This window comes from Tympanuchus pallidicinctus, unplaced genomic scaffold (genome assembly GCF_026119805.1).
Source record: "Tympanuchus pallidicinctus isolate F22 unplaced genomic scaffold, pur_lepc_1.0 scaffold20, whole genome shotgun sequence".
Taxonomy (NCBI): Eukaryota; Metazoa; Chordata; class Aves; order Galliformes; family Phasianidae; genus Tympanuchus; species Tympanuchus pallidicinctus.
Window position 1 is genome coordinate 1569231 of NW_026294722.1, and position 11286 is coordinate 1580516.

At 42.8% G+C, this 11286-nt stretch overlaps 1 protein-coding gene across 1 annotated transcript; it reads left to right on the plus strand.

Annotated features, from left to right (window-relative positions):
• The first annotated feature begins 3310 nt into the window (after positions 1–3310).
• PFDN4 (prefoldin subunit 4) lies at positions 3311–5196 on the plus strand. Its single transcript, XM_052683976.1, has 4 exons — positions 3311–3461; positions 3776–3883; positions 4264–4404; positions 4785–5196. Exons 1-4 carry the CDS (start codon positions 3438–3440, stop codon positions 4914–4916), a joined length of 405 nt encoding a protein of 134 aa, XP_052539936.1. The 5' UTR covers positions 3311–3437; the 3' UTR covers positions 4917–5196.
• The last annotated feature ends 6090 nt before the right edge of the window (positions 5197–11286 follow it).

The window sequence follows — 11286 nt, forward strand, 5'->3', positions numbered from 1 at the left end:
ACTGTGCCAATATGATATGGATAGTGAGCTGCTTCATTTCTACTGATCCTGCTAAAATAGCACAGCTTTGTTAGGCTTTTGCAGGTAGTGATTCATTTCATAAAATCCATGCCTACACAAACCAACCGTTTCATCTCCATTGTGTTTTCTCATTTCTAATACTTCTTGTATTAACAAACACTGCTGATGTGTGGGAGGTTCAAGATGCTCAAACACAGAGAAATGCTCTGTGTAACTTCAGGGAAAAGGGTGAAGAGTTTGGGAATTCAAAACAACTAAGGCAGCAAAGAGCACGGAAAGGCTCTTTTATCCTAAGCTGCGTTGCAAAAGGCCACAGCAGGTACCATGTAGGGGAAAGGTGAAAAAGCACTACAGAGAGGATGTGAGGTGACAGGTGTGTGTGTTGCACCACAGAAGGGCTCCCACCAAGGTGCGAGGTGAAGCCAACCATGCTCACTGCAGTGAAGACCAGCACAAGATCGAGTCCTTTTATGCAACTGAAAGAGAAACGAGGTCACTGAGTTCAGTGAGTTTATATTACTCCACCACTAGATGTTTGCACTCGTGCACTGTTTTCACTTTTATTTACATAAGAAAGGTCTACAGTAAGTAACTCTTGGCAACATGCTCACAGCACAGATCTTGTCTGAGCATGTGGGAGAAAAAAAATATTTTCAAAGCCTACAAGTCATCGAATTCTTATGAAATCCACTCCTTTTCTCTTGAAGGAAATTGCATTGGCTTGGATCTAACATGTTATTCAGTTAATCCACCCTTGGAAATAACCATGGCTTAGATTATATCCTTTCAGAATAGGCTTTTTGAAAGGAAAGAAGATAACTGGCTAAGGGAAGAGTGGAACAGCCTGAGAAATAAGAGTTTGTTCTTCAAGAAAATAGAGACATATGAATTAGGAATTATGTTTTCACATAACATGTTACTATTAACAAAGATCTCCAGAGAGAACTTTTGAGATTAATTTTTCTTCCTCAGTAGGAACAAGTCAAACTTACGAAATAAAATACAAAAATCAGCTCCATATGCATTAGCAGTAAAGCTGGAACTCCAACTTTCCATCCTTGCTTGCTAGCAGTAGGACTGCTATACACCTATGAAGGACAAAGCCAAGGCTGAAGGAGTATGGTGATAGTGCATATGCTGAAACTTGAATGGAGCGTGCTGTATTCTAGCTCTTTCTAACAAGGATCAATTGCAGGGAGAGTGTTCAGCCCTAGGTACCCCAGTGTAAGAAAGACATGGATCTGTTGGAGTGGGGTCAGAAGGAGGCCACAACTGAGAGTGTTGGAGGACCACTCCCATGAAGATAGGCTGAGAGAGTTCAGGAGAAGGCTCCTGAGAGACTTTCCAGTGGACTTCCGTACCTAAAAGGGCTTAAAGGAAAGATGAGAAATCATTCTTTGTCAGGGATTATGGTGACAGGACAAGGGCAATATTTTTAAACTAAAAGAGGGTAGATTTACATTAGGAAGAAATTCTTTACTATGAAGGTGAAGAGGCATCATTTGCTCATAGAAGTTGTGGATGCCCAGTCCCTGCAAGTGTCCAAGACTAGGCTGGATGGGGCTTGGAGCAACCTAATCTAGTAGAAGAAATCCTCGCTCACAGTGGGGATTTGGAAGTGGATGATCTTCGGAGTCCCTTTCAGCCCAAAACATTCCATAGGGTATACACCCATTCTCCTGTTGGGTGTTGTTTTCTACTTCTTGACGGGTCTCATTTTGAACAAAATTTTATGAGCTTTTGTGGAGCAAGGACTGGATTCTCCCTCCGCAGTGAGTTCTACAAAATCAAATGACAGCATCCTGTTGTTATATTTCTCATTAAAACGATCATTGGTTAACATACATCTTAAGCTGTTCGTGGTTAACATATTAGGAGGGAGGTAGAAGATGTGAATTTGGATGCCATCAGGCAATGAAGGGCACATTAGTCTCCCTTATCAGGGATAAGCGTCCTAAGAACAGTAGCATTGCATGCAAACAGGCTATTTAAAGCATCGCTTCAGAAAGGCAGGTTATGGATTTTGCCTTCAGGAAATGTTTTTCATCTTTGGACTCCGAGCTGGTGGAGGCAATTCTCAGCAGCTCTGAAAAAAAGGCTCAGCAGTTTTGGCTGCCTGGGACTGAATGTGCTGACCTCAAGCTCCCAACACCATCTGGTTTTCTTTCTGTTATCTCCCCAGACGTCGCTCAGGCACCCACAGACTCTGATGCAGATTTCAGAATTCCTTTTTTTAAATCAGGCAACTTAAGGCACACTTTTCAGGGCCTCGACACCCCACACCCAGCTACTTTTTTTTGAATCTGACTCTAATCACTTTCAATTGCACATAACAGAAAGATGAATCACAGGAAAAACACCTGAAAATACGTTCAAACACCTTCCTGAATCTCCCATTACAGGATTGTTTCCTTCCACACCTGACAACAGTGTATCGCTGGGAAATCTGTCGTTGCTGTGCATTTAAATTTCTGATACCGATCACTTCAGAAAGGTGTTGTCAGACCGAAGCCAGGCACAGCACAGAGCCCTGAGGAGCCTCATGTGAGCCTCCCAGCCTCTGTTTTCAGTGGCACGGGGCACAGCAGCCAACCCCAGCACAAAATGCTGTCAGGGATCCCATCGGCTGGGGGCTCTGTGCTGGCAGATGGTGGCCTCACACCCACAGCAGCTGAGCATCAGAAGCAGGATGCCGCTGCCAGCGCTCTCCCCCGCGGTTGTGAAACGAGATGATGAGCCCATTTTTTACTGTTGTTTTGTTTTGTGGACGTGAGAGGAGCTAAATAAACTTAAGCATGTGGAGGCAATTACGCAGCCTGAGTGCCAGTTTCTGTTTAGGACCAGCAACCCCGGGCAGCTCAGAAAAAAATATTTATTGTTGCTTAAAAAGTCCCTCCGCAAAGATGTGAACCCGAAGGCCTTTTCCACCGCCGTTTCCAGAAAGAGGCAGCGGGGTTGGATGGCGAAGCACGGGGTTCAGCCTCTGCTCAGGGCGCTGCAGCTGTTCGGGGGCAGCGCTGAGGGCGGCCGGGCGCCCAGTCGAGCCGCGGCTGTGACCGACCTCAGCTGCGCTGCAACGCGGCCGCGACGCAGGGAGGCGCTTTCGGGCGGCGCAGTTCCATGGCGCCCCCTGGCGGCAGCATGGCGCCTGGCCGCGGACGACGGAGGGCGGAGTCACGTGTCCCAGCCTGGAGGTGGGCCGTACCAAGTGCTGCTGCAGGGGGGAAAGAGGGGAGGGAGTTGTTGTCGGCGCGGCGCGCTCTGTGCAAATGGCCTCTCTGCGGGTGGCCATGGAGGACGAACGGAAGCCTCGAGCCGCCTCGTGGCCGCCGCTGCGCGCTGTCGTCGTTTTTCTCCGCATTCTCCCCCCGTGCCTCTTCCTCTGCGGGCAGGGCGAATAGTTTGGCCCTGCCAACATGGCCGCCACCATGAAGAAAGCGGTGAGTGCTGGCGGTGGGATTTCCCAGCCCTGCCCGGCTCTCTGTGCTCAGTGCCTGTCCGTGGGCCGGGGTCCCTCTCGTGGGCTCGCTGGGCCGTGTCCCCTCAGCGCCGGTCCCATCCCGGCCCCTATGAGGCTCTGCCCGTTCCCAGCGTTGCGCTGGGCGCTGGCGGCCCTGTAAGGAATTGAACGCGTCAGCAGGTTGTTATGAGGGTTGTTTTCTCACCAGCTTCTTGAGGATAACCTCTGTGGTAAGATTGAATTTGAACCTAACGGAGGGGACGGAGCCTTCATGTTGACCTCTGGTATTTGCAGGCTGCGGAAGATGTCAATGTTACTTTTGAAGATCAGCAGAAAATTAACAAGTTTGCAAGAAACACCAGCAGGATCACGGAGCTGAAAGAAGAAATAGAAGTGAAAAAGGTACGTGGGCTTTGCATTTGCTGTGTTGAGCTAACTTCTGGTTGTAGCACAGAAAATAGTGGTAACTAAATAAAATAAATCCTTTGTGACAGCAGATCAGGCAGAAGTGAGCTTTGTCTGCTGTGTTTCCTTTGTTTAAGCTGTTAATTATGCTGTGAATGACACGCAGGGAGTTTTGGCTAGAAATGTAATTACTGCCACAACTGCACTGAATTTGAGATGCTTCTCTGAAACTGCTTTGTTAAAGGTATTGATGTCATATTGGCAGGTGGGATTTTAGCCCAAAATGTGAAGTTCGTCGTTCAGCTGATGCTGTGACAGTGTCTTCACTGAAATAACTCATGCAGTACAAATTGATCACCTTTCTTACGTTTTGGTAGAAACAACTTCAGAATTTGGAAGATGCCTGTGATGACATCATGATGCTTGATGATGATTCGCTTCTGATACCCTACCAAATTGGAGATGTCTTCATTAGCCATTCCCAAGAAGAGACGCAGGAGATGCTAGAGGAGGCAAAGGTTTGTCAGAGCACATGGAGCTCCTTTACTTCACTGTTTACTATTGGAGCACAAGGTTCTGTCTGACACAAGGATTTATAGACTATAAATCAGAATCTTCCGTGATGCGTTCCACGTGCTTATTCTCATCATTCACCTTTACAAATTGTCTAATGTGATACATTCATGTTTGTTTATGATTTTGAGAAGTGTGTGCAAAATGTAAGTTCTTAACAGAGTTGTCAGTATACAAAGTATTGCTAGGTTTCACTTGGCTCCCTGGAGGTGTTACAGCATACCTTGACAAAAGGTTGTCAGAGGTGCCTTTTAATCGTTTGTATGTTGCTGACAAATACGGCGTAGTTTGCTGTACGTAACTGGATGATTTCTTTCTTTTTCAGAAAAGCTTGCAAGAAGAAATTGAAACATTAGAATCCCGAGTGGAATCCATTCAGAGAGTGTTATGTGACCTGAAAGTTCAGCTCTATGCAAAGTTTGGAAATAACATAAATCTTGAGGCTGAGGACAGTTAAAAGTTCTCCGAAGACGCCACACGCCTTCTCCTTGTTTTATTAATTGTTTTGATAGTTATTCTCTTACAATAATATTTTAAAAAATTTGACCTATTTTTTTTTTTTTTCTTTTTTTTACATTCCTGTCTTGGGTTCCATCTATTTAATGAGAGCTTTCATATTTTGGTTTTTGCAGTTATTTATTTGTTTGGGAAAGCAGTAGCTTCATACTGTTGGTGAAGCACCAAGGTTGGAATGTTTGCATCATCTGTTAAAGTAATAAAGTCAGGCATATATTGTAGTTTCCTTGGTCTTGTTTTCACCTCATGTTAATACTTAAAACCTGTTGTTTAAAAACAACAGAAATGGGGAATTGTTTGTTTGGGGTTTTTTACACTGTTTTGACAGATAGGTAATATTTAGGGCATGATCTTGCATTAAGCTGTGAGGTTGCTTTAAGCTGGTGTAAACAGTCCTCATAGAAATACTTAAACTATGCTTTGAATTTCAGTCCTAGTTCAAATATTTTGCTGCCAAAGAATAAGGGAATGAACCCCAGCCCTGGGCTGTGTGGCTGGAGTAGTGCACTTCACTTGTGAGAAAGGCTGCAGTATGTTTTATTGTTACAAGGCAGTGATTTAAGAAGTTTAAATGCACTGACTGCATAGAGGACAGGGTTAGACAAAAATGTTGAGGGACTGTTACACTTAGGTACATTCTGAACCTTGTGACTCCTTGCATTCCATAATACTTAGAGGAAGTCTGGATGCAGCTGCGTCCCATCTTAGTTAATTTGGTCAGCAGTTTGTGTCTAAAGGATTCTGTGTGCAATCAATCCTTTCTATCACTTGGCTAAGATTAGAAAGTATACAGTTAGTGACTGTTCTGAGTATCTGTCAGGGGTAGGAAATCCCAATCTGCAGGAGAAACTTTGAGAGGCGTCCGTACTGAAGGAAAGATCCTGGTGCGGAGCGCGCTGCCACGTGGGGGAGCTCAGCAGCTCCGGGCTGTCGCGATGGGTTGAGGCCATTGGCTCACTGCCCTGTTTGCACGTTACTTTGAGAGTCACAAAAGATTTTAAGTGTTGTAAATCAGAATGACGAGTCCTAAACCTCTTTGATTTTCCTCAAGGATCATTTTCTAAATCTTTACCTATTAAAAAAATAAAGTCTTTCTTGCTTAAGCTGAGTTTAGCATGTAATAAGAAGCATCCTGCAGATGGCGTCAGAGGACTGGGAAATCTGCTTTATGGTAAACTTGTGTCAGGGCTCTGCTGGCCAGAAGCAATTTTTTTTTTTTTTAAAATGAAAACTGTGGCTGTGATTATTCTCATTAATTGGTTGATAACACTTTAATTCCTAAGGGACTGCTGTGCTTTTGTTCCGAGCATTTTTATGGCTGTGTAGCCTCTAGATTTTGGCTATTTAGAATGACTGCAGTTTTCAGGATGGATACCACTTCTTTAAAGAAAAGGGGGGGGGAAAAGTAGTTAGCATTTGTTTAAACATGATGCTAATGGCAGCTGTAATGCAGGTGAGGACCTTGTTCACTAAATGACCCAAAAGGAGAATGCTGGCAAGGCTGGAGTGATTGCTTTATTCCTGTTCTTCGGTATCCTGGAAATGGGATTATCCTAAAACAAGTAAACCAGCCAAACTGCAGCCAGAGAAAAATAGAGAGAAAATCTCAGTTTGTGGTGTCAAGGAGACTCACCAGATTTTCAAAGGTCTGATAAAGCCTTTAAAGCAGTAGGACACAGTTATTGTATTTACTGTATTTTTAGGGGCTTGTTTTTGATTCTTGGCTTCGTCAACTGATGTAAATTGCCCGTGTTCTCTACATGATGATCTTTAGTGTAACCTTTGCCAGTGGAACTTCAGTTGTTGCTCGTATCTCTTGATACAGATGAACATTATAGTCTGTAATAAAAATGTGGCTGATAATTATTCATTAATTACAGGAGGTGGCATGTAGCTGAAGGGCAAATAATTTGGTAGTATTAACTAATACTTCAAAAAGAGATTGAATGCCAAATACTGAAGTGGGAACAAAAGAATTGAAGTGCTTTGATTTGCATGAGTCAGTGGTTTGGATAATTTATCTAATGGTGTTCTAATAGTCTGATTCATGCTAGAGGGGAAAAAAACCCAAACAACTGGGTTGCATATAGGCATGATAAGGCCTGACAAAGTATTTACCACCAAGTTTGTCTCTATTGATTGTATGAGTCATGCAAAAAAGCAAATGATTTCCGTAATGAAATGTTTGCTGCTGGTGGGTCTGTGCAGAGTGCAGTGCTCCAAACGTGGGCAGCACTGGATGAAGGGCTCACCTTGGCACGAGGTAAGGCAGGCCTACAGCTAGGGGGGAGCAGATCCAGCTGTTACAGCTGGGTAATAAAAGAAGGTATAGAAAGGAGCCATTTACTGCAGGTTTACAAGAGTCTTTTTCACAGTCTCTAAAGCTGCTGGTTTGTACACTGATGCTCTGTCAGCTTATAAATACAGGTTGTAGTAAGTGTCCCTCTGTCCTCGTGTCAGCAAGCTGCAAGCCTGGGGATGCTCACTGATGGGTGGAGAGTCATAATGACAGTTCATTGAAGTATTGCTTCAGAATCACTGCTTTGGGCACTGTTACCACCCGTACAGGGTGAGGGAAAACAAGATACCCTTGGTGATGATGTTGAGGTTTGGCCAGAGCCACAGCTGGCTGCTTCCTGAAGCTGTTAGGAGAATGTTTCCCTTCTTAAATGCAGCCCAGCACAAGAGAGGGAAAACATTATTCAGTGGACTTCCAGATTGTCGAGTTCTATTACTTCCTTCAAGCATGATAAGGGAGGCTTTCCTCTCCTTGGCTCCTACTGTACTTTACATGAAAGGAACAGAAATTAAGAGATATGACATTTATAGTTGTGAACACATCTGTGTCTGTCTGTAGTTGAAGTTGTGTAGTCCTTGGTATGTCTGTAATTATTCTGTAGGTAGAGATGTTTGTATACTAATTTTTGTGACAAAGGCCTCATGAAGGCAGGCTTCCTGCTCTGAGCCTTCCCTCTGCCTCTCCTACCCAGCTACTTTTCACACTGCAGGAGAGAGGAAATCTGGAATGCTTGTTGAAGTGAGGTAAGAGTGAGTAAATATCTGTAGGTTATCCAAACAGGACACTGTTGGAACACAATGTACTTCACAGAAAGTGCTGCTACGCTTTGTATACAGAAAAATAAATATTAAGAACTACCAATAAGAGAAGATGGAGTGGAATGGACTTGACTGTAGAAGAGTTTGGCACCCAATTACACATTTTATTATATTTACGATCTTTGATTTCGCAGAAGTGGTAAGGAATCAGCCATGGGATTTGCTTTATTGGTCAGTTTGTTCTGCAGTGCTTGCTGGAGCTCCAGCTCAGGATGCATTTCCTTCTGTTCTCATCACGCTCTGGCTTTGTGCATTAGTGATGTTAAGAAGCATATGATGGCTTACAAACAGCACAGTGAGATCACTACTGCAGACATTTTGCAGCGCTTTCCTATCTTCGTGGCAGTCAGTTCCTCAGTGGTGTAGAGACAGAGGAGCAGTTATATCTATTAGGAACCAAGAAGTGCTCCAGCACAGGTATTTCCCTTCACTTCTCTGGCACCTCCTTACTGCAGGTTCAGAGTGCCAGGGCATAAACTGGGTGTCTTATTGTGGGTAAGCGTGGATTCCACTCTACTGCTCAGTGTGGGTTGGTTTTGCTTGTGGGTTTTCTTTGTTTCATTTATGGTTGAGTCAGTGAAATAATGAGGAGGCACAATGGACAAGACTCCTTTTAGTGTTTCATTGGGTACCATAGCTGTCAAATTTGAATAATGTTCAAAAAGCCCATATTTACAGTATTGCTGCTTTCTGCTGTGATAGCCATCTTCATCTCAGGAGGGATGTGACACTTGCTGTGCTGCGTTCCAGCCACATCCCCTCGTGTGCAATATAAATGGCATTGAATTGATGCTTTGCATTTTAACAGCTAGTTTGGGCTGTGCGTGCTTTAACATTTCCAGACAACAGATTGCTGGGTAGTTGTGTGTATTCAAGATGCTGTTTGCTGGTGACATCAACACAAGGATTTTGCATCAGGCTGACTTCTCTTCATTGTCATTGGCTAGAGGCTCTTGACACATAATTTTATTGCCATTATGTTTGATATGACAGACATCTCATAAAATAGAACTGCATTTTATTTTATATCAAAGCAGAGATTTATTTCATACAATCATGAAGTTTCAGCCGATGCCTGTTGTTATGACAACACGCAGTAACTTTGTGGTTAGCACAGGAATTATCTCAGGCACGTTCTGAGTTCCGTGTCAGATAGTTTGTAATGTTTTCCTTATAACAAACAGGAGATGTTGGGGGTGAAATCACAGCCTTTTTCCATCTGCTCCCTAAATGATGGTTTCAGTTCCCTCTTATTCCAAAGGTGAAGTTCTTTTTGGTGTGAAAGTCGATACAGAAGGTCGGGGAATCTTCAGAGTACTTTATCTGTAATCTGGTATTTCCTTTTCTCTTTAGAACTGCAAAGGAGAACACAAAGTTTGCTTTTTATTCAACAGTAGATCTGATGCCCTGGAGCCCTGGGTGAGGCTCACACACTGCACAGCACTCTGAAAAATGCACATGTGGGCTTTCTTTTCTCTGCTTACATGCTGATGGCCAGGTTCACGTTGAAATGTTTGTTTCAATTAGTGGAGGAAGATAGGTATTATGAAGATGAACACAATTTACAATTTGAAAAAACAAACTGATTAAAAATCACAATTAAAAATGTAAGATGAAAAATGTGATTAATTCACAGCTAAAATAAATCATTTCCCTTAGCTATAATGACCTTTAAATGGAGCTATGAGAGCCATTGCCTATAAATGTAACTTTTTTTTTTGAAATGCCTCTGCTGTTTCCAGTGATTACCTCTTCATTATTGTATACATGTAAATTTATTCTATACTACTTATCAATTAAAGGCACAAAATTAGTTGTCACACATCAGTGCACCACTTACAGCTGAAGCATGTCAATGAAATCCTTTCATGTTCCATTGTGTTAATCAGTGTAATGAAAGGAGAAAGTTCTAGTTGCTTCTGTCTTGGTTATTTGGCTGTGCAATGAAGCTGAATTGGTGAGTTCCAGTAGTCTGCATGTATAGGAACATTTTCATTTATTTAAGGCACAAAGCAAGCATAGAAACCACCACAACTCAGAGAAATAGAATGATTTACATTTCTCAGCTACTGATGGTTCATTTGGGAAGCAACTGAGTAAGGAAGATCTAAGATCCTGCTTACAACTTGCTGTGCAGAGATGACACCAGCAACATTTGCAATTTCTACACTATGGTTTTCTCTTCACAGTGCATTAATGATTTCCATTCTAGCCATTCCTAAAAGGGTTTTGAACACAGAAAAATAATGCTTTGGGAAAAAAGAACTAAGTTATGTGTGTGTGTGTGTACTTTCCTGAAATCATTGCTGCTGGATGTCTGCAATCTGCCTGTGTTGCATCAGGGATGGAAACACAGTGAGACAATAGTTTTCTTTTTTATTTCATGTACTGTCTGCTCAGATTTTGCATTGGTGTTGTTATTTTCATTAAGCCACTGGATTTCATGGTATTCAGAACATCCAGTGCAAATGGGACACAGAGGATGCTCTGAATTCTTTCTTTTTGAGTTTTGTTGTTTGTAGGGAATCTTCTAATTGTAGTTAGATGTGATTTGAGATGAGAAAGGCTTGGATGTCTGACAGTATGACTGAAACAGCTCTGCTTATGGCTATAAGTCATGGAAGGAACTGCAGTGCTGTTGGGCTGACCCTGCTCTGACAGAGCTGCCAGACACACGATAGGTAAAGGGAAGGAAGGGAAGTGAATTAAACAAGCTCTCCCACCACCTGCATGCAAGGATCTCTGCCACAGACGTCATCAATGTTTTTTGTGCAAAGTCTGCAAAAATTGGATGCAATTTCCATTGAGCAAATGGTTAACAGTTTTCCTGCTAGTATTTCAGTTTATTCAGAATCAGTATTAAAGGCTGTGAGAAGGACTGAGTTAGTACAAAAAGCAGTAATTGGCTTTATATCTGAATGCACCGGGCAGGAGCAGAAATTGAGAGAAAGTGACTGGCATAAACATGTGCATTTATTTTAATTTCTGAATGGTTATTTTCAATATTTTATTACTTTTCACAAACAGTGAATCTGAGGAAGATCCTTTGTCATGTTTTCTTTCTTTGCTGTGGCTCTAAAAGGGGTGCAGTCAGTAGGCAAGGCATCATCGCGGTGAGAAGAAAGGACTGCTGTTTGATAAGGGATAATGGGATGAAAAACACCATGAAGCCTACAACTGCTCCTTCCTTCATT